Source organism: Myotis lucifugus, unplaced genomic scaffold (genome assembly GCF_000147115.1).
Source record: "Myotis lucifugus unplaced genomic scaffold, Myoluc2.0 scaffold_257, whole genome shotgun sequence".
In the NCBI taxonomy this organism is placed as follows: Eukaryota; Metazoa; Chordata; class Mammalia; order Chiroptera; family Vespertilionidae; genus Myotis; species Myotis lucifugus.
This window is the reverse complement of record NW_005871305.1, coordinates 733,553-757,897: the sequence shown is the minus strand read 5'-3', so window position 1 is coordinate 757,897 and position 24,345 is coordinate 733,553. Positions and strand designations below refer to the sequence as shown.

The window sequence follows — 24,345 nt, the reverse complement described above, 5'->3', positions numbered from 1 at the left end:
CCCCCCCGCCCAAACAACAGTAAACAAGTCCAAAGGAACTGAGATGATTTCGCTAAAATAGAAAGCTGAGGAATAACATGGTGGTTTTGTAAGGGGTTACAAAACAAATGACAGATGGCCACCTGTGCCTCGCCATCACCGACAGGACAGAGGAAGTAGATGTATTCCCATGTTAAACATCAGCAGACATTCTTTGATAATGAACTTTATGAGAAAGGAAGCAAGGCCCCGAGAAAGGATGAACTCGGATCCTTGGAGATTTCTAAGAACAGGCGGAACCTCCCCCCGGTTTGCAGTGGCTTAGGTGGGATTTTAGCTGAAAAATAAGCTGAAACACATGAGCTCTTGAGGTCACTTGCAGCCTTTTCTCTTTGCTCAAGGAGTTAAGAGTTCCCATCTACTGAAATGTCTATTATTTTATAAAAATACAAAAACTGACACCAACGAGAAGTGAAAGCAGAACTGGTACCCAGAGTCTAAACATCCACAGACACAGAGACCAAAATTACCCCAACAACTTCTGTCTCAACTTGGACGAAACTAGAAAAATGCTTCAACCATCTCTATAAGGTATCATATTATAATTCCAAAGCCCCCGGTTTCTGCAACTCTAATTTTAAAATATGTTTGGCTTATAAACCACAGAAGAGAAAAGATCAGATCCGTCCCAGATTTCAAATGATTTCTTGACATAAAATGGGGATTTTGATTACAGTGCCTTAAAAATAAAGAAAATAAGTGATTGAACACATGGGGTAGCACACACACAAAAAAACTGGACACTTACTGAAGTCCATGGCATGTTGACAATGCAACAAATGAGGCCGGGTTTCCTCGGATGTGGCCCTGGTAGTAACAGTGCTCTCCTCCCTAGAAAATAGAAACAGAGAATGTAAGCCTTTGCCAGCACAAGGAGAACCCGCCATCACTGCACAGGTTTCTGCCACACTGCACTTCCACTTGTAAGGCCCTGCACAAGATTTCATTATTCAGATTAGTATTATCACACCATTTCTAACCAAATTAGTCACAAATGCTCCTAGTGAGCTGGCTCCAAATGTGATGATCGAAGGAACAAGAAGCAGATACTGAAATACACTGTGGCTCTTGCACCAGAATAAGTTTAGTCATCTATTTCCCCCGTCGTGAGAAACTCAACCTGCAGCAGCAGCGAGTGGATACTTTCACATAAAGCTCAGGAAAAAGGCATATAAATCATGTGAGAGTCACTAAATTAAACTGATGGAGGAGAATGCCTAATTTTACATTGTTTCTATCAAAACTTGACAAGTTTATACTGTTCTTTTCTCCATCCAGGAATGGCTCTACTGGTAAGCAGTGTAGGTTATGATTTGAAATGGAGAAGTTTCTCCTAGCAGCCAGTTACATGAGCTAAATGCCACTGAGAGACTCATTTCCTCGAATGAAATGTTCCTGGAAAACCTCACAGGGTAAATCCTCTGCCAGCTCTGGGTGGTGCTCAGTTTTTAAATACTTGCTCATTGTGTGGTCGAGAAACCAGTAGCATTGACATCCCTGGGAGCTTGCGAGAAATGCAGCATCTCGGGCCCACTCCTGATCTACTGTATCACAATCGGCATGTTAACAAGGTGGCTGATTCATACGCACATTCAAGTCTGAGAAGCATTGCTCTAAATGACCGTTCCCATCCCCTCACCCATCTCCTATTTCTTCAGAAGCTGTAAACTTTTCATTAAACTGACCCATTGAGATATGAAAGACTGAAATAGGACAGACTAATAGAATGGGTGGCTTAAAGAAGCAAACGTTACCTACTTCCCAGTCTGGCTTAAGGACTAACCCCACTTAAACTATTCAGTGCTTGACAAGTGGAGGGGAGAGAACAGGAAGACACAATGCTATCACAAGGCTAAAGACCGTTTCTTCACTGGAATTCCAAGGCAGGCAGCCTGGCCTGTGACTGCTGCTCCTACTGAGATAATACCACAGGCTGGAGTGAACCTCAGTTATGATGAGAGGATAGAGAGCAAATAAAATGATTCGCCGTGCAATCCCTGGCCCTGGGACACTCCCAATTCCCAAGGCAGCCATTGAGCATGATGGACCAGGATTATGGTTGGATTTGGTGGAGGACAAAATAGGATGGTACTTCACATGTGGGTCTGACAGGGGTAGAACTCAAAAGGCCACAGATGTCAGGATAGAAACAAACCTGGGCACTGACTTCCTAGGGAGGGTTGGTTTGGCATAGCTGTTAACAGTGTGAGCTGTGTAATCTCAAACAAACTACAGGACCTGCCTGTGTCATCTGTCAAATGGTAATACTCTCATAGGGTTGTTCAGATGATTACAGAGCTAATAATCATACGACGCTTAGAATAATGGCTTGTTACTCAGTACACACTCAATAAAGGTTTGCTGCTATTAGAATTACTTGGTGTCAGCTATTGTCCTACTCAATTTACATACACAATCACTCTGAATCTTCACATCAATCTTACAATATTGTTATCTCTAGATTACATAGGAGGTCACAATTTCTGTGAGCCAAGGCTGGCCACCTGGGAAGTGGCCAAGTAGGGATGCAAACTTTGTATAAACCTGTGAATTCAAGGCCAGTGTCATTGTAACTACACTACTGATGAGTTGAACATAAAATCTGTGGGTTATGTAGTGTAAATCTAAGCTTTCCTTTAGACTGATTCGTTTAAAATTACTTTTTGAGTGGGGCTGGAGATACATTTAATAGAATTTTAAATGTCTTCTGTTGGGGCTGTTGGACTAAGAATTGTCCATAAGATGAGATTCTAATTGAATGAGAGGTGTTTTATGTTTCAAAAAACCTTCACTTCCTGGACACACATGATTGGATCAGAAATTAACACTCTAGCTATCTATTGGCCAGACACAAAAGGCCAACCATCAATGAGGTGATCTGAACAGAGAGACTCTTATCTAAAAGAGTAGGTCTAACACAAACAGTAAATATAAAGATAGCAGAAACAAAGAGAAACAGGAAAAAAGAAGATAATCACAGTAATTATGGTATCAGATTAGGGAACAATGGAAGTTGACAAGTCACTATATGTGGGGAAAATATGTCAGAGGCAAAGACATGTAAGAAATGTTTTATAAATTGCAAAAGTTTTCTTTAAAATACCAACTCTGGAAACATGTTATAGTAAATCAGAAAAAGGATGAAAAATTCATGTTTTAAAACAATATTCCATTATCTTAGGGTTAAATAGCTGATTAGATCATGGAAAACCATCTTTCACTAATTTCTGGTTATGAAAAAACAGGAGTCAATCCAAAAACAGCATATGATCAGGACCCATCTGCACAAAAGCCTAACGCTGCAAATGAAGTGAAGAGCTCAATATGGTTGCTTCATTATCGAATGTTTCCATGACACTTCAAGAGAAGCATAAACATCCAGGGGAGTGGGGGGAGGGAAATCTCTCAATTTGGGCTATTAAAACACAAATTTTGAGGCTCTCCTATATATGTAATTTGTGGTATATGTAATTTTTCTAAATAATGGTGGAAATTAATTTTTGTGTTGTGATTTTTTTCAGGGATCATTCACCATAAGTCGATAATTATTTAAGCTAAGAATGAAAGTAATGGAGCTGTTTTCCCCCTTTAACATGCCTGAAAATTTTTTAGTGCAGAATAAAGGCTTTAACATTAAAAGACTTCTTTAATTATATAAATATATTTAAAAGTTATTAAAATAAATAAAATAAATTTAATATTTTTTATTTTTAACAATTATTCATTATTCAAAAAACAATACTTATAGAAAAAATTATAAGAATTCAGGAGGTATGTGGTACAGAATAATTAAAAATATTCCCTTCATACTCATTGCCCAGGCTTCAGTTGCCTCCTTAAAGGTAAACATTTTTGACAGATTTTGTGCACGGTCAGGAATAATCTATGCACATTTAAGTAAATGTGTATATACATAAATACACAGATATCCTCTTCAAAGCACAAAAAAGACTTACACTATGCATACTGTTCTGCCACTTTATTTTTTTCCTTAAGATAATCTTGACATCTTTCTATATCAATACCTCATTCTTTTGATGATGGCATAATATTTAATTATAGGAGTGAACAATAGTTCATTTAAATAGTCTTGTACTAATGGAAATTTAGATTATCTCTACTTTTTGCTGTCATAAACAATACTGTAACAAACTTGTTTTCATATATTTTTGTGCACTTCCATCAGCATATATTGGGTAGATTTCTAGATGTGGACCTGGTAGGTCAAAGAATATATGCATTAAACATTCTAATAGGTATTTTAAGGGACAAATAGAATTATGTTTCTTTGTACTTACATCTGTTTTTAAAAATGTACATTTGAAAATAATAAACTGTATTTTATTAAAAATTGTATATTTCTTTTTAAAAATATTTTATTGATTTCAGAGAGGGAGGAGGAGAGAGACATAGAAACATCAATGCTGAGAGAGAAAATCACTGACTGGCTGCTTCCTGCATGCCCCACACTGGGGATTGAGTTTGCAACACAGGCATGTGCCCTGACCAGGAATTGGACCATGACCTCCTGGTTCATAGGTTGACACTCAACCACTGAGCCACACCAGCTGGACAAAAGTTGTATATTTCTATAGATTACTACTTATTGATTATAAAGGCCCTCCATATTTTCATACGACTTTCCTGAGGAACCAATGCTTTATGCTAGTGGGTATTACATAGGATAATGTAAGATAGATGTTGTAAGAAAAGAGAAAACCCAGCACATCCTCATAGAGTTCGGCTCTTTATCTGACTGCCAGCCACAGCCTTTTCCTCACTGTCGCTCTTGTTCCAGAAATAAATCTATTGTCCTTGAAACTTTCTTCATACTTTTTGATTTAATAACATCATTATAACAGTACCAACGTTTACTTTTAGCTAATTAGATAGTTATAGCTAAAAAAATTACCCACCTCTATAAAAATGAACCATATGATCATGATAGTTCATATGTCTATTGGTTTCTCTCCCCAGTAGACAAAAAGCATTTTTTAATCTGCCCAGATGATTCCAATATGCTACCATGATTCAGAAGCTACACACCTTTGCAGGAACTTACCCCTGAATTCTATCGCACACTAGGTTCCTCCCAAGCGTGTGCACTGCTCAGACTTACGTTATGGCTGCATGGCTGGAGTCTGTTCTACCAGGTGCTCCCCTATAATAACCTCTTCTCAAATTCCTCTTAAGTGGCAGTGACATGAGGAAACTGTCCTCTTCTTACCCTCCTCTTCCCTTCTAGTAATGAGAAACGGCTTTTTCAGGCATTACTGAGTCAGGAAACTCTGAGTCTCTGAAGGGCCAGTGGCATCAAGGAAATTCCTTGGAAAAGCTAAGTCTTATGTTGGAGAGGATCCACAAACCCACCTTGGTTAAAATCCATAACCTGGGATTATACAGAGTCAGGTTGGATTCATTAAAGGGACATAGGCCAAATATCTGCTCAGGTACAAAGTGTAAGGGTATCTGACTCTAAACGAAGTAAAAAGGAAAACAATATCACCTCATTTCACAGTAAATTAAATAAAGCTGTCCCATGGTGGTTGCTAAATGCCAATAATCCATGTATCTATACTAATGCAGGTCAAAAAGTCTTTACCAATTAATGCCAAAATGAGAAAAACAAGTATAGTGTAGTCAACTTTTCATAAAGCTAAATGAATTTCATTTTATATAACTGTCCTTTGTTTTGAGATTAGTTCCTTCCTTCTCTTTGATTATTAAAATTATTAGATGTTTAATAGACTTTTTATTTTGGAATAATTTTAGATTCACAGAAAAGTTGCAAAAATTAGGAGATTTGTTAACAGTGAGCTTCCATTCGCACATTTCCATATTCCTGCAGGACAAAAATCAGCTGAAGATGAATAAGGCACACACAGCCAATTTTATCACACTAGCCTGTCTCTCATTTGTACTGCTGTTGATGCCTTTGGACATTTGTGTTTGCCACCCATTTCAGGGTACAAGTATTCAAGCAGCATCCAAATTATCAGCTCATTCCAACATCTAAAGCTGTGTGGTTATTAAAATCTCTGCCCTATGTTAATATTCACTGGTAAACATTAGGATCTTGTATTACAGCCGTTGATCAAAAACATTTTAAAAATTAAAAGGAGACAAACCTAACTGACAAAAAGAATACTTCCATTTAAAAGGTACATAGTTTCTCCTGAAGAGAAAAAGATAAAGAATATGATTGTAGCAAAAGTTTCCACAGAAAGAAAAAAAAGGGAAACAGACCTAGAAAGGCACTGGATATAAATAAAAATGATGAGGAAATAGTTGGTCTCATTAGAAGATGGGGAAGCCCACAGAAAATAGGGGGCATAATTTTCTTATGAGCTCTGGACTTAAAAAAAAAAAAAAGCCCACCAGGGACCCAGTGAGCTTAAAATCTATTTTTATTGTTGTGCAGGAGTCTTTTCTTACACTGATTTCCCCAGGGTAATGTCATCTGTGGAAAACAAAGTCTAAAAGCTGTGAGAGGTCCCCAGGAGTTAAGCTCCCACATACCCTCAGCAAACAGTTATTAACGTCTTTTGAGAAGCAATGCATTTCCAGAAGGTTCAGGCTTACTCTCTCTCCTCTTATGTGTAGGCTCAAGCACCTCCAACACATACTCATTGTTTCTGCATTAGTTATAATATACTTGAAATGCTTTCTGTATTCCTTTCCTAGGACTGTCATAGCAAATTACCAAGAACTGTGTGGCTTTAAACAACAGAAATGTATTCTCACAGTTTTGGAAGCTAGAAATCTGAAATCAATGTGATGGCGGAGCCATGCTCCCTCTGAAGGCTCTGAGGAAGAACCTTCTTCTTCCTTACTTCCGGGGGTTGCCCACAATCCTGGGGTTCCTTGACTTGCACATGCATCCCCCAGGCTCTGCTTCTGTCTTCACCTGCTGTTCTCCCTGTGTGCCTGTCTCAGTGTCTCTGTCTGACTTTCCCTGTTATAAGGACACCAGTCATTGGATGAGAGCCCACCCAATCAAGTACAACCTCCTCTTATCTTGATTACATTTGAAAAGACCTTTATTTGCAAAAAAGAAAAGAAAAGAAATGAGGAAAGAAAAGAAAAGGTCACATTCACAGGTACCAGGGGCCATGACTTTTGAGGGACACTATTCAACATAGTACAACTTCTCATCTCTTTGAATGTGACCAAGTCAATTTCCATATTCATAATCCAAGGATTTCGCTTCTAAGAAGCATAGCCCAGTGGAATAAACTGGAGGTATCTACCACAGCATTATGCATCTAATAAGATTAACCTATATCTTAACTACCTCGAGCAGGCCATTCTAGTTTCCCAAAGCTTCATTTAAAATACAAATCATTGTTTTTACACAAGTAATATGGTAAATCTGACCTTCAATTCTATTAGTAAGTCAAACAGAGCTTCCCAATTGCTTATTTTTAACCAGAGAATAGGCAAGAGAAATTGTTTTTCAGCTGTCGAATAATCATTACAGACCCATTAATATAACCATCTCCTATCAGACTACTAAAAAATTTTAGGTTCCCACAAAATTCTCCTCAGCAACAAATTACTGTAATGCAGAGAGGGTACTTAGCAGGTTCTCTGAGATGCAGCTCTAAATTGGGAGAAGGGAAAATCAATGTGGACCACATACAGAGACTCTATAATTACAAACTCATGACATTATAACTCTTTCCAGGAAACCACTACATAATTGCATCTTTTGCAAATAATAGAAGTTCAAATGTATTGTTCTATATAAATTTTTTAGCATAAGAGATGCATGTTACCTAAAACCTTATTCTGTCGGTGATGCTTGACTATAACAGGAAGAAATATAATTGACTAGAAGACAGTTACACAAAAAGAAAGCATATTTGGCATCCCTAACATAAAGGAAGAAAAAGGTTTTTGTTCTATCTGAAAAGAAAATTTGGCTTTTTTCTTTCTCTTTTTTTTTCTTTAAAGAAAATGTAAACTATATGAGGATGTGAGGCAAGGAAAAAAAGAACATGTTTTGGGGTTTTTTTTTCACTTTTTTTCCCCCACTTCCATTGTATCATCCTCCCATCCTCTCTTATTTATTTATGTATGTATGTATGTATGTATGTATGTATTTAAGAAGGAAGGATAAACAGGGAAAACTAGCTGCGAAAAAAGGTTTCATTGCAGCATCGTCTTCCCCTTTTGAGTCGTACACACTGCGATGAAGAACTGACCACTAGCTCTCAGTGGTCATTTCTACCCCTCCAGGTGATTCTGACTTAGCCTGGGATTTATTTAAAGGTACAAACAAAGGTTGGCTTACTTAAGAGGAACTTCTCAATTAATGTCCTCTAAGGAGGCAAACTAGTACTTACGGTTGTACCTGATAAAAAAAAATGCTAAGCCTCAAAAATTTAAGTAGTTTTGTGTTTTGTTTTGTTTTCAGCAACCGTTTTTATGGGCATAGGTTAGTCTTTTTTTTGTTTGTTTTGCTTTTGATTATGTTGCTGTTTTTTATTGTTACTTATTCTCCTATTAGACAGAGGAGGGAGTTGAATTAGGTGGCCTCTAAAGTCCTTCCTGATTCTATAATTGGCAATATATTTTTTTTAAATCAAATGTTACCAACTTTTTACTCCTTTTAAATACTAGGCCAACTTCCAAAGAATCATTATTTTGTACACTGCACTTGCAACAAAGGAATAAAAGTTAAAGCCAACACAGAAGATGGGTGCATGTATGGAAAGTTTTGAAATATTAAATATAAAAATTGTAAACAATTTAAAAAGTAGTCTTGTTTCCTTTAGGATATACCTGATTTCTTTGAGTTGAGACTCTGGTTAAACATTGTATTCCTACTTTCTCTCCCTTTTGTACCACTGTGTCCATATCTTGGTCTGCCCACCCTCTCTGGTTTCTTTTTGTTCCTCATGCACCAAGATCCTGCATCAAGGTCTCTCTTTGGGCCTTTGCACATGCTAATCTCACCACCTTGAAAAGCTGTTCCCTTCCCATTTCACCTGCCTGTTACTTATCTTTCAAACTTCAGTTGGAATTCACATCATTTCCTCCAGGAAGTCTTCCTAAACCAACCAGACTAGGTCAGGTCTCCCATCCGCTGCCTTCAGGACAACATGGACTTCTCCTTATGGCACTCTCATAACTGTCATTTTAAAAGACCGATTAGTAGTTATTTTTGTTATGTCTCTCACCCTACTAAACTACTAGCTTTGAGGGTGAGAAGTGCATCACATATTGTCATGGCATCACATATATATCCCTGAACTGAGGCAAGCCCTCAACACATATCTATTAAATGAAAAGGGTTGAGGACACAAATACGGTATTTGACATTTGGGGCTTTTTTTCTATTCTGTTGTAAATCTCTAATGTCAGCTTTCCTGTTTGAGTATCTAATGTCATTTAACCTCCATGTGCTTAAGGATTTAGGAGTTTCCTATGGGGATAATGAAACCCACCTGCATCCACCTCCTTGCCTTCCTCAGAGATGCAATTAAAAGGCTGGGATGATAAAATCATGTTTGATAACTGATACTGGAGTGCTGATCAATGACTGCCTAAAAATGGCTGTAAACACTCAAACCACTCCATACCAAATACTTATTCTCTGGTGTTTATTACCTGTTCTTACTTTTATAGTGGCTACTTACTCACCAGAAAAATAAAAAAATTTTATAAATGAATCATAAGATAATATTAGTTTGGGAAAACACCAAGGGAATAATTTATTTGGGGGGTTTTTGGTGATTTGGTTTTTGTTTGTTTTGTGGATTGTTTTGTGCGTTTTTTTGCTTCAAACCAGTTTTGAACTTATCAAAAACAACACTTTCGCAACTTTCAGTTCAGTTATAATTCCTCCAACAGTTCACTCTGAATTTCAAAAAACCTTGTAACAGTAGATTTGTATAAGATATTATATGATGAAAACACTCATTCTATAATTAGAATTAAAATAAGAACACTAGTCTATTATAAAACAGTTAATTGATTCTATATATAGAAACACCATTAGTGCTCCTTTGAATTAAAAAAAAATACATAGCCGAACATGTCTTTTCAAATTTATAGATAACATCTTGAATATTAACCAATGAAATACTTTAGATACTGAAGTGAACAAAAAAATTTTACACTGGAAAGAAAATAAAGAGGACTTTTTATTCAAATAGGTTATTAGCAGAGCTTAGAAACAGAACTCATGCTGATACCAGCTGTCACTTTTCATGTTTCCTTACTCCCAGCACTAAGATACCTGACCTGCATAATCCAGTAATGGGCCAATGTATTTCCCTCAGGCTACAGAGTTAAGACTACTTGTAATCAACGATGCCATTAAGGCTGCTGATGCATTTTACATGATGATGGACCTAGAGCAACCTTGCTTCAGTCCCAAGGGAAAGCAAGATTTACTTAATCCCCAAAGAATTTTCCCCCATAATGCAAAGAGAATTAAATCATGACATCCGAGCCACTGCTGAAACCACACTGATTGCAAGATGGAAGAAGAGCATATGTCCGCACAAGCCTGCCAGAGGGAAATGCACACACAGCCCAGCTCATCAAAAAGAAAAAGAGACGACTAGTGGTGGATAAAAAGCAAAGAAGTTATGAGACATGCTTGGGATAACTGTTACATGTGACGGGGAAAAAACAAACATTTTATCAGTTTATTAGATGTGTGTAGCTCTTTTATTATTGGTGTGTGTGGTGTGTGTTGGGGAAGGGTGGGGGATGGGCATACTTTGGCAGGGATACAAGCAAGTATCTTCTGGTCTTTTGGCAGGATGATGACATGTTTCAGCATAGTTACTCTTGTCCATAAAACGTCACATTTCCTCCAGATGCAGATAAATTTACACATAGGCATAAGATGGGCATAAGAACTGGGCCATGTGTTTGCCATGTGCAAGACAGCAACACATTTCCAATTGTTACAGTTCAGAAGCCATGGCCATCCCTATACTGAACAATACTCAGTCTAACTTCTATGGAGAACAAAGGACTAAAAATAACCCCCAAGAAAAAAAGAGGGTTGGAAAAAAAGGGCTTCCTTAGAAAATATTTTGCTTTCTTTAGAATAATGGAAATATTATATTTAGAATAATCAAAACTCACCTGAAACAAACAATTGCATCTTCAACTCATGGCTTACTCAAACAACTGCTAACAAAGATGCAATTGCAAATGGTAAATTGAAGTGCTGTAACTTAAATATTTGCATTCTAACTCCTTTGGTATTATGATATTTGTTTCTGAAAGAGGGTAGACTATACACTGAGTGGCCAGATTATTATGACCACCTGACATTTGTAGGCAAATTAGCCATACAATGCATCATATGGGATATGGAAGCCGAAGGCCTGTTCGAACACCTTTGCTGTCTGTAGTTACCAAGATAAAACGTCTCCAATTCGCACAGGAACACAAGGATTAGACAGTCGAGCATTGGAAAAAAGTCATGTGGTCCAATGAATCACGTTTCCAGTTGCATCATGCAGATGGCAGAGTGAGAATTTGGCGGAAACAGCATGAAAGCATGCACCCCACATGCATGAGTACAACCCTTCAAGCTGGTGGGGGCAGTGTTATGGTTTGGGGCATGTTTTCCTGGCATGATTTGGGCCCTTTAATTCATGTGGAACAACGTCTGAATAGCACAACATACCTAAGTATCGTAACTGATCAAGTTCATCCTATCATGTTGATGGCGTATCCCAATGGAGATGGCTTCTTCCAACAAGACAACGTGCCATGCCACTGTGCTCGTATTGTGCAGGAGTGGTTTCAAGAACATGAGGGAGACTTTACCTTGCTTAGGTGGCCCCCACAATTACCAGACCTCAAACCAATTGAGCATTTGTGGGACGAAGTTAAAAGAGCCATCAGGCAGCTGGTTCCACAACCATCAAATCTCACAGAACTAGACAGTGCTATTCATCAGGCATGGTGTCAGATTCCTCGCCTCACCTTTCAACATCTCGTGGAGTCAATGCCAAGAAGAATTGCCGAGTATTGAAGGCAAAAGGTGGCCCAACGAAGTACTGATGGGGTGGTCATAATAATCTGGCCACTCAGTGTGTGTGTGTGTGTGTGTGTGTGTATACACACACAGAACAGTTATTCAATTCCCCACGGTTCAAAGGGCTGTTAAATCGCGTTTTTTTTCCCATATCCTCAGAAAAAAAAATCACTTCTACTGTTGTGGTCAACAACCTGCTTCCCTATTTATAATGGTCTGGCCCTCTAGCAACTTCAGCGAGAAATTATAGCTAATTTGCCTACAAACGTGCGGTGGTCATAATACTTTGGCCACTCGGTTTAATGGATGATAGCATGAATTCTGGCACCAGACTGCCTGGCCTCAAATTCTTGGGCAAGTTAGTTAAACTTTAAACGTTCAGTTTCCTCATCTGCAAAAGAAGAGCAACAATGGTATTGCTGAAGAACTAAGACTTAACATATGTGAAGCATTAAACTAGTGCCCAGCACACAGTAAGTGCCATACAAGTGTTTGCTATTTCTCCAGCTGCTGCTAGTGCCTCTTAACTCTTATTCCTCAGTGCAGTCACCAGTATTAATCCCACCAGGATATCAATATGATTCAATAAAACCTAAAACCCATAATGGCAAAATCAGCTCTTTTGGGGGCAAAGTAATCATTTATTTGCAAAAATACAAAATTTTGAGAATATAAAATATAAGTACAGCAAGTCATTATAGTTTTTAATTCTGTTAAGATGAAGGCTTCATTATCTGGAGAGAATGTGCCACTAACAGCTTTCAGGAAGGAAAATTAGTAAGAAGCTAACTCTTCCAAGTGACTGGCATTGAGCCACGGGCAGCAGTTACCTGCCCCTAAGGTAAGACTTAGTCCCAGAGCCTGAGTTGATAGATAGCAAATGGAAGTGTAGTCTTTCTACAACACAGTAACATATGGTAATTAATTGTCAATCAAGGAAAGCAGCTCACTATGACTCATATACACCAACCATCAAATATGTGTTTTTTCCAGCTATGTATATATATTTAATCCTCACCAGAGGACGTTTATTGATTTTAAATAGAGAAAGGGAGGGAGGGAGAGAAACAGAGAAATGTCAGTCAGTTGCCTCCCGTATGCGCCCCAACTAGGGATAGAACTGCGACACGTTTGGTGTATTGGACAATGCTCCAACCAACTGAGCCACCGGGCTTTTCCAGGTTTATTGTTGTTTGGGATTTAAAATAAAGTACGTATGTGAGGATATCGTGGCTCTTGTACTAGTAATGGAGAAAATTAATGAGTCTTCCTTCTGATATAATTCACTATTTATAAATGAAAGTATTTACAAATGGGCAGCAGCTCAAACCCACAAGCCCCGAAGGACAGGTTTCCCGTGCTGGCTCTATCTGCAGTTACAGAATCATCTCTAGCTCAGAAGATCCTGGAACTGAATCCCACCAGCACCCCTGAAATTCAATTCACTGATTTCTTATTAAATTACTGGAAGAGCAATCCTACTTACTTTTTTAGAAAGTCTAGGTCTTATTCCTGTCGAATCCTGAGGTTTACAAAACTAATTTATGTTGGCAGTTAGGAACTAATGAGGTAATTAAATATAGTGAAATTTAAAACCAGTTTAGCTATACCTAATAACTAAATAATTGCATATATGGGAAATATATTAATCAATAGTTTAAAATCCTTCTAGGTTACTATTCATCAGATTGACGTTAAATCATGGCTAAACTGTTTTTCTGAAAGCAAACTTTAAAAGACCTTTCTTCAGGTCATCTAATTTTATTATGTTTTTTATTATGCAGTGGGAAAAGGTATCATGTCCACAGCTATGACATCCGAACTATTCCCCTCTGGCAAAGAGAACCTGGTGAGGCACCTGCCCACCCACACCACAGCCCATGGCACCTGTGCCGGAAGGTTTCCTCCTTGTGCCCAGAGGTGCGCTCTCAGTTTAGGTTCGGTGGTGAGAGTCCTTCACCTAAATCTCCCAGATAGTGCAGTGAAAAGACTATAAATACAGATCTAAAATAAGGGAAAGTTGCCCTGACCGGTTTGGCTCAGTGGATAGAGAGTCGGCCTATGGACTCAAGGGTCCCGGGTTGATTCTGGTTAAGGGCATGTACCTTGGTTGTGGGCACATCCCCAGTATGGAGTGTGCAGGAGGCAGCCGATTGATGTTTCTAACTCTCTATCCCTCTCCCCTCCTCTCTGTAAAAAATCAATAAATTTAAAAAAATAAAATAAAATAAGGGAAAGTTGCACCTGACAGACATTCCTAGCATCGCTTCATGAACTGTTTGTGATCATTTTAATCAACTCTATTTACACATACTCAGTTAAAGAATCTGTGCTCCCTACCAGGCAAAATAGAGACCGAACCCCACTTCAGGTTAGAGTAAATGAAGTGTACTTCATTAAAGCTGTTTTAAAAAAGTCCCAGTTACCATGGCAGCAGGAGCCCCTCAAAGGACCAAGGAAGGGTCTTTGATTGGTAATCTTCCTGTCTGCAGGCCTTCTGATGCATATCATTGAGTTTCTTTACTGGATAGAGGCCTCCCCCTCTCCACAGAACCAGAGAAAATGCCTGAAACTTCTATTTGAAATTAAGAGTGATAAAGCTAAGAGCTTGGGTAACAAGTTCCATAAATAGATCCTTTTAAAAAAATCGTTTCTAAAAGCATCTTTCCAGGCCATGTGACTTAATTACTGTCTAGGTGACAAAGTATTATTCCCTTATCCAAGAGCCTCTGGAAGAACTACTGTAGTGAGAATTCAAGATAGAAAGCACGTTTCTCAGATGTGAAGGAAAGTGGTAAATAAGAAAGGCATTTTGGCAGAGAAATGCTGCTGCTGAGTTGTTCTAAAAAGGAAAATGGGATTTTTAAAAGCCTTTGGATAGATTACTTGGCTACAGTGTCTGATGCTTGCATTTCATCTCAAATATAGCCTCAAAATATAACCTAAAAGCTATTTGAAAAATACATGCAAGTCTTCACTTCAGAAGATTCATCATTGATGCAATGGTATGGATGACTCTGTACTAATTCATGCAGCAAAATTTACTGCACACCAAGGCCTAGTTTTTCCTTTCTTCGTAATCGCTTACCCTTCCTGCTTCTATAGAAAGTACCAAGATTCTATTCTGGATGGTAATGCACTTTTGAGAATCAATAAGGAAACTTGATATCCAGGATAAGCAATCTCAGATTAACCCCTTTGTTCGTTTCTACTGCAATAAACACATATAATGACACTCTGGCAGGTTAATGGCTATTTTTGTGCTCCCTGCGGCCAAAAAGGAAACAGTTCAAGCATTTATGTACTATTCAGTCATATGCAATGAACTGAAGAAAAATCTATGTCTCCTAAAAGGATATTTTCAGTAAGCAAAAAAGAAGAGGTAGAAGAAAGAGAATGGAGTCACTAAACTACAGGGTGGGGGGAAAGTAGTTTACAGTTGTATGTGAAACAGGGTTTATTCTTGTATGATTATTTATTAATTGTTGTATTGTCTTATATATGAACAACTGTAAACCTACTTTTGCCACACCCTGGATAACCTACATTTTAAACAAACTAAATTCTGTGACTAATGACAAACTGAGAACATTTTTTACTTAAGAAAGAAATTCATATTTTATAGTACCAAACAACTATTTGTGGGGTTTTTTTCCCAAACAAAACATCTTAAAAGATGCCTTAAGCAACATTATTTCTTTAACACATTGTGCATCTTTTAAAGTATTCAACTGTTGAGAATTGTATACCTCCTGGAGAAACCTAGAAAAGGGGACATGAGAAAACTTGAACACAATTCAAGATTACAAGCAATCTATAATAATAAAAGTGTAATATGCTAATTAGACCCGACGTCTTTCCAGATGACCTTCTAGACGAAGCTAGGGCTGCGAGGGAAGCCCGGGTCCCAGGTGCCAGAGGGAAGCCGGTGCCGGCAGCCAGGGGAAGGAAGGCCTACTCTTACATGAACTTCGTGCATCAGGCCTCTAGTTTTCTACGAATACTGTTCAGGCTTAAAGGAGCTACAAAGTGAGCTAGGGAGGTAGGTATATGCTGTCCTAACAGTTCACATACTCAAATTTTCTAAGTGACTTCTTATAGCTGTCCTCTGCTAGTATGTTTTTCCTGTCAGTTACATATTCATTGGGTAAAACAAAAAAGACTGAGAAAGGATAAAGAAGGAATCTCTTTTTTAAGAAAGAAGAAATGAGTTGGAAACCTGACTTACAAAAGTGAGTACAAAAGGAACCTAAAGACTCTGCTTGTATCACAGGCACCTCCTGGAGATGGTACCACGTTAAGCTAGAAATCGTGCATGGAGCTCCAGCCCCAGGGAAGGAAGATGGATGTGAGCAGCAGGAGAAAACCTCAAGGCTTTTTCCTTGCTTCTCTATCAACTTCCTGATATACTGTTTCCAGAGTGACAGTGGCCATTTCAGTTTGCCTATAAAATATTTTAATGAAATTACCCCACTATTCCATCAGAGTAAACGGTTCCCGAGAGCCACAACCACCTCTTTCACCCTTAAGCAGACACTTTCTCCTCTGACACCTGCTCTTCAACACAGCCTCTCTGCAATGCCTTTATCCAATTCCAGGCTTCACCCTTGACCCACAGTCCTTTGCTTTCTTATTCATCTTCTTAATGACACTGTGGGCATTATTATGACTTTGAGACAATGATGGTTGAGTACACTCAATTCAATTATGTGATGGGCAGCAACCAGTTAATTGCCAGTAAAAAGTCAATAATGTATAATGGGTGTCTCTGTACATACCCATCCTAACAATTAGGATCCTGATCCAAGGACCAGTTGGGAGTGCTCACATACAGTAGTTTAGAAATCATTTGAGCTAATAAAAAAGACACTCAGCAGCTATTACTTTAGGTTATTATAACAAGACATAATCTAATTTAACCAAAAGAAATGGTGTGAGTGGGTGCGGGCTAGAAGGGATCAATTGGGGGAAGAAGGGGGGCATCTGTAATACTTTCAACAATAAATAATTGAAAAATTGGAAAAGAAGACATGGTTAATGATATTGATAACTGGACATGCTCTTTCATTGGTAATGAATATGATAAATCATATCTGTACCAAGATGTCTACTTTTACTTTGACCTCCAGGAAATCTTCCCCCTCCTCCATCTATACATACAGAATTTCAAATTCCTCTCCTAGTGTTCTAAAACTCCTACTACGTTTATTTTCCTGAGATGTGAAAAATAAAACAAGCTTTGTACTGAAATGTGTCTGCACCATTTTTGCCCAAAGTAACATTACAGAAAATTTACCCAAATGCGTAACTAAATTTGTGAGAAATAGCTAAAGGTTCTTTAAGTAGACCACCATTTCAGTTTAAAGATTAAACTCTAAAGGAGTAATTGTTGGTACCTCCAGAATTAATATGTATGTAATAGGTCTAAATAAAATTCATTTCAATTTTTATGGCCATCCTCTTTTGTATAACATAGAATACTAGTATATGGTAGATAACATGGTATAAGAGTCAGTGTGGGAGTTACATACCCTAGATTCAAATTGTAGCTCAACCATTCATTATATTTACTTTCAACAAGTAATGACCATTCATTATATTTACTTTCAACAAGTAACCTTTCTATGCCTCAGTTTCTTGTAAAGTGGGATAATACATAGTCATTTTTATAACCATAGGTTGTTTTCAGGATTGAATATATATAAATGTGTATGCCATCACTTCATGAGCAATATATGTTAGCAGTTACTATTAGTATTATAATACTAATTAAATAGAGCTGTAGAAACTCAAATTAACCAGAATACTGGCAGCTTTCAGCTTCAACACACACACACACACACACACACACACACACACACACACACACACACACTAGATAACAAAGCAGCAAACAGCATGGTTTAGACTCGTTTGTTGCTACTTATCAATTCCAGTAGCAACCTACATCTGGATAAAAAAAGAATCCAGAGTCATAGTTCTCCACAATTGAAATAAAAAGATTTCATTCCCAACCTATTCTGAATAGTTGAGGCTTTATGTTTAAGTTATTTTAAAGTTCATCACACAAAATTTCTCCCTAAGAGGTCAAATTTAGAATTTAATATTTATTTTTTTAAATATATTTTATTGATTTTTTTACAGAGAGGAAGGGAGAGAGATAGAGAGTTAGAAACATCGATGAGAGAGAAACATCGATCAGCAGCCTCCTGCACACCTCCTACTGGGGATGTGCCTGCAACCAAGGTACATGCCCTTGACCAGAATCGAACCTGGGACCCTTCAGTCCGCAGGCCGACACTCTATCCACTGAGCCAAACCGGTTACGGCTAGAATTTAATTTTTAAATGAATTGGAAATAAATGTAAGTGAAAAATGAGATTAATATTTCATATATATGTGGAATATAATGAACAAAATAAATAAACAAAATAGAAACAGACTCAGATATAGAGAACAGACTGACAGCTGTCAGAAGGGAGGGGGGTTGAAGGGGTGGATGATAAGGTGAAGGGATTAAGAAAACAAAACAAAACTCATAGACACAGCCCAGCTGGTGTGGCTCAGTGAATTGAGCATTGTCTCATGCACCAAAAGGTCACTGGTTTCATTTCCCCTTAGGGCACATGCCTGGGGTTGTGGGCTGGATCCCCAGTAGGGGGCATGCAGGAGGCAGCTGATGGATGTTTCTCTTTCTCTCTCACTCATGTTTCTATCTCTCTCTCTTTCTCCTTTCCTCTTTACCTGAAAATTAATAAAAAATACTTTTTTAAAAAACTCATAGACACAGACAACAGTATGGTGATTTTCAGAGGGAAAAGGGGTTGGGGGCAGATAGAAAAGGGTAAAGGGGGGATAAATGGTGGTGAAAGGAGACTTGACTTTGGGATGAACACACACAATACAATATATAGATGATGTATTATGAATTGTACACCTGAAACCTATATAATTATTTAACCAATGTCCTCCCAATAAATTCAATTAAAATATGTCTTATTAAACAAAAATTATTATTTTCTGCTTAAAGCCTTTATCTTTTTAAACTTTGAAAAAATCATCTTAATAGAACTTTAAAATCAGCATTATGCACCTATCTGATGGGGATAAAACTGCCTTCGATGATATATAGAATGGCTTGGAGATCATATAAGTCATTATCTTAAGGAAAAAATCAATAAAATGTATTTCATTTTATTGTAAATAGAAAATAGCAATTAACAGCAAAATCCAGATTGTGAGAAACTGCATAGGATAAACAATCTGGTTTCTTCAACAAATAAATTTTAAGGGAGAATTTAAAAATAAAGATAAGGGAAAACCAAAAAATTCAAAGAGACTTTTTGAAACTTATTTTTTTTAAAATAAAACGAGCCCTAACCAGTTTGGCTCAGTGGATAGAGCGTCAGCCTGTGGACTCAAGGGTCCCAGGTTCGATTCCGGTCAAGGGCATGTACTTTGGTTGCGGGCACATCCCCAGTAGGGAGTGTGCAGGATGCAGCTGATCGATGTTTCTCACTCTCTATCCCTCTCCTTTCCTCTCTGTAAAAAATCAATAAAATATATGTAAAAAATTAAAAATAAAAATAAATAAAACGAAACATGGAAAACTATACTACAGGGATACATGCTTGAGTGATAAAACTATGACAAAAATAAGGAAATGATAACCGTAAAAGTCAGGGCACTGTCTACAGTCCTACAAGAAGAGGAGGCAGGGGCTTGGGTTAGGGAAGCAGCACATGGAATTACTGACCAAGCTCTAATTCCTGAACTGGATAGAGGTTATAGGGTGTTCACCTTTAGTAATTTCTGTGTCAGTGTTGTATTTTACAACAAAAAGAAGATTTAAAAAATAAAATTGCAGTCTAAAAGAATCACCAATGCAGCTATTATGTACTTTCATGCAGATGTTCTCATATTCATACTCACATCCTTAAAACAAATACATTGCACCTGAATTTTCACAAATAAAGATTCCATGACTCCTGAGCAGAAATATTTACTAGACTGGTTTTGAGCCATTGTTTAAATCTGACTTGATAATGATGTTGATTTTAATTTGCAACCTCAAGATAAATATGACTTTGTTTGTGCCTACTGACAAAAAAAATGTTCTTTCTTAGAGTTTTGCTTTGATCTCTTAGATCCTTTCATTCACTTCAGTCCCAAGAGAAAAGCCAGTTAAAAAATTCATACAGCTCTTACAGAAGGTGTTATGGGCTGAACTGCATTCCCCTAGAAGTCATATATTGACATCCTAACCTCCAGTACATCAGACTGTAAACATATCTGAACATAGTCTTTAAAGAAGCAATTAGGTTAAAATGAGGTCATTTGGGTGGGCCCTAATCCAGTATGACTGGTATCCTTCGAAGAAGAAGAAATTAGGGCACAGATATGCAAGAGGGAAGACCATGTGAAAACACAGGGAGAAGACAGCAAAGGAGAGAAGAACCCAACCCTGTTGACACTTTGATCTTGGACTTCTAGCCTTCAGAATTGTGAGAAAATAAATTTCTGTTTAAGCCACCCTGTCTGTAGCACTTGGTTATGGCAGCCCTAGCAAACTAATACAGAGGGTTAGAGAAAAGTTAAAACAAAACAATAAAAAATCCTACAATTTTACAAATTTTTGATTCATAATGTCTAGAGAAAAGAAAAGCTTAAGAAAATTGAGTCATTAGTAAAGAAAGAAGAACTAAGAGATTCCATGTAAAAAGCTAAGCACAAAGGGCTACTGACTTTGAATTGATGGGCAGTATTCAGCACTTTCAATGTAGTTCCTGGAGCCCTGGTCAGTGTGTCTCAGTGGTCAGATCATCAGCCTGCCCACCAAAGGGTCCTGGGTTCCTTTCCTGGTCAAAGGCAAGTACCTGGATTGCAGGTTCCAAGCACATGCAGGAGGCAGCCAATCAATATGTCTCTCTCACATCAAAATCTCTTTCTCTCCCCCTCCCTCCCTCCCTTCCACTATCTCTAAAAATCAATGGGAAAAAGATCATACTTGGGTGAAGATTAATTACAACAACAAAAAAGTGGTTCATGGAAAAAACACAGAGGAGAATTTTGAGTTTTGAGTTAAATTCTCTAATTCATTTTTTAAATGAACTGGAAACAAATAAAATGATGGGTGAGATCAAAATGGTTTTCTTAAAGGGAGTCATGTCCTCTGGCCCAAGTACTGAAATGAACTTTGGATTTATCATTTCCCTGGTTTGATAGGGTTAGGGGTTAGACAAACTATCAACCAAGAAAATGCAATTCCCAAAGACTGTGGGGTAAAGTCAATGCTCTGGGTGTTATATATACCCACGGAGCCTAATGAGCTCAGAGCAAAGTATGCTTTGTTAATTAAGTACAAGTTTCCTGAAAAGGGATATTACTGTAGAGACCATAGATAGCTGTTTGCTGGATCTACCCTCCATGCTCCTGTTTGCATTTCAGCATTCCACTGACAGACATAAATAGAAACAGAGAGTGAATTGCCTGTTTCCTTTCGTCTTTAATTTAACAAAGAAATAAGATATCCTGTGCATTCTGAAAAACATCATACAAAATTGAGAAATGAAGCTAAATAAATGGGGATGAGAATAAAAGGAGCCCAGAGATTCTAAATCTAGGGAATTATTTTTCCAACAATAAGCCAAATGGCTCCATTCTCCTGTGTCATAACTAGAAGAAGCCTGGCATCCTTTCTGAAGTAAGGCAGATATAAATCAATCAACCTTCCAATTAGTTAACCTTAAGTTTAGAATAACTTTCAGAGGGAGTGGCATAATTATTATATCTAGGTAACTTGTAAACATTAACAGACTTTTTTAAAGTCTTTATCTGGTCAGAGATGTACAGATATATAAAAATGTATTTGTTGGAGAAATGCCCCAATGTCGTCTGGAATGTGCTTTTAAATACAACACACACACACACACACACACACACACACACACACACACAAGTAGAGATATAAAAGACTGTCAAAATGTTTATAATTGTTGACAATGGAAAATGGGTATGTGGGAGTTCATTATAGTATTCCTTTCACTGCTATTTATGTTTGAAAATTTCCACAATAAAAAGTTTTCCTTCATTTAGTTAACATATCATTAAAAAATCTAATTTGTTTCATGTCATCACTTGAAGAGAAGAATGTAATTTATTTTAGTTATTTACTTATATAGAGTTTAATTTAAATAAAAAAGTTTTATGACAATAATATATTTAAATTAAAAAGCATAGAATATAGGCTTTGAGAGAGAATAACTTGGGGAAATATTTACAATACTAGAGGCCTGATGCACAAAATTAGTGCAAGGGGCTTGGCCCTTGTGGCCCCAGTTGCCTCTCGACCCCGCCCTCAGCCCCCTGGTCATTCAGGAAGTTCGTCTGGAAGGTCATTCAGCTGTCCAGTCTAATTAGCATATTAGCTCTTTATTATATAGGATGATATAATGTTGATTTCTTAAAAGTAAGATATAGCCCTAACCAGTTTGGCTCAGTGGATAGAGCATCAGCCTGCAGTCTGAAGGGTCCTGGGTTCGATTCCAGTCAAGGGCATGTACCTTGGTTGCGGGCACATCCCCAGTAGGGGGTGTGCAGGAGGCAGCTGATCAATGTTTCTCTCTCATCGATGTTTCTAACTCTCTTTCCCTCTCCTTTCCTCTTTGTAAAAAATCAATAAAATATATTTTTAAAAAAGTAAGATATAACGTTGTATATATGTTTATATATACTTATATATAAAAATGTAAGTATGTGCATAGAAGAAAACAACACTAAAAGGAAATACACCAAAATGAAAACAAAATTTACCTCAGTAGAGTTTAAGGGTGATTTTTTTTTCTTTTTTGATATAGTTATCTCTACTTATAAGTTTTCTAAAATGAGTATGCATCAAATATAATCAGAAAAAGAAAGCAAATATATATAAATAGAAATATAATTATGACAAGGCAGAATAGGTAGTCTGAATACTGTTCAAAAGAAAATAGACAATTAGCTAAAACTTGCTACCCTAAACATTGAACCTAAAGCAAGCCTTTGGTGGAGTTCAGTCTCATATGCCCTAAGATTCATCAGTGCACTGGAAGAAAACAACATACGTTCTTACGCCTATAATTGAAGAAGGCTTTTTATTTGTGTGGAATCTTTTCAGAACTGACATGACAAGAACTAGAACTAGGATCTTGAGATTACTGTTTTCAGAGTTTTAAAATTCCCTGGGATTTCCCAGTAGATCTAATAAATTTATCATTTTACCAGGGGAAGTCATTCCCAACAAAATAAAAAGCTATATATATCCTGACCCAAGATTTCACCTCTTGGTTCTCAGTGCTAACCTTAAAAGCAAATTTCAGAAATTATTTTCTGTGATATAATTTAAAAAGAACCCTTTTGCAGCAATATTAATTCTATAAAACATACCTCCAATGACTCCTACAATATACTTACAATTCTTTTTCTAATAACTAAAGGTTTTATTTTATTTTCAAAAGTAATTGGTAATATACTTTCTTGCTAAAAATTTTTTTTTAAGATTTTTAATTTAATTTCAGAGAGAGAGGACAAGAGAGAGAGAAATAGCCACTGGCTTCCTCCTGCAGGTCCCCAACTAGGATTGAGCCCAAAACCTGAGCAAGTGCCCTGACCAACAATCAACCAACAACCTTTCTGTGCATGGGACAACACCCATGCCAGGGCTTGATAAAATTCTTTGTTATAAAACCCCCCAAACGGTACATTAGAAGTATCACTGAAAGTATTAAAATGGTAATCAGTATTCAAAAGATTCTGAAAATAATGTTCCCGAGAGGGAGAAAAATTTTACTTACTTTAACTTCCACCGTCTTCCCTCCATGTTCAATGTGTCTCTCTATGTATTCAGAGGACAGCAAATCACTGCAACAGCAAAATAAAGGATGGTTAAAGAGGACTAGGAAATGTAAAGCATTTGAAAATCAAGTTTACCCATACCAGCTTTAATGATTCATTAACTCCAACTTTAAAACAAAAATAAAGCTTTATAAGACTCTCTCTCTCTCTCTCTCTCTCTCTCTCTCTCTCTCTCACACACACACACACACACACACACACAAACACACACACACACACACACACACACACACATCAGCCTAATATTTCTAAAGGGTTATGAGGTTAAACTGACTACACCACCTGTCACCCCCTTGCTTAGCAGAGCTGATTCCACTGATCTTGTTGAGGAGTTCTGGGAAACTACCGGAAGCACACCATTATTATAAAGACATCTTCTTCCCTTTTTGCTTTAGCTTTTT

General features: G+C 37.4%; 1 protein-coding gene across 1 annotated transcript in view; it reads right to left on the bottom strand.

The window, feature by feature from the left end:
• The window catches only part of ADAM22 (ADAM metallopeptidase domain 22), a 175,418-nt gene that overhangs the window by 74,487 nt on the left and 76,586 nt on the right, over window positions 1-24,345 (bottom strand). Inside the window, exons 4-5 of the mRNA XM_006099078.3 lie at window positions 23,884-23,950; window positions 788-870 (exon numbers count right to left, since the gene is read on the bottom strand). Of these exons, the coding sequence (XP_006099140.1) occupies window positions 788-870; window positions 23,884-23,950 (150 nt within the window). The remainder of the gene's footprint in view (window positions 1-787; window positions 871-23,883; window positions 23,951-24,345) is intronic.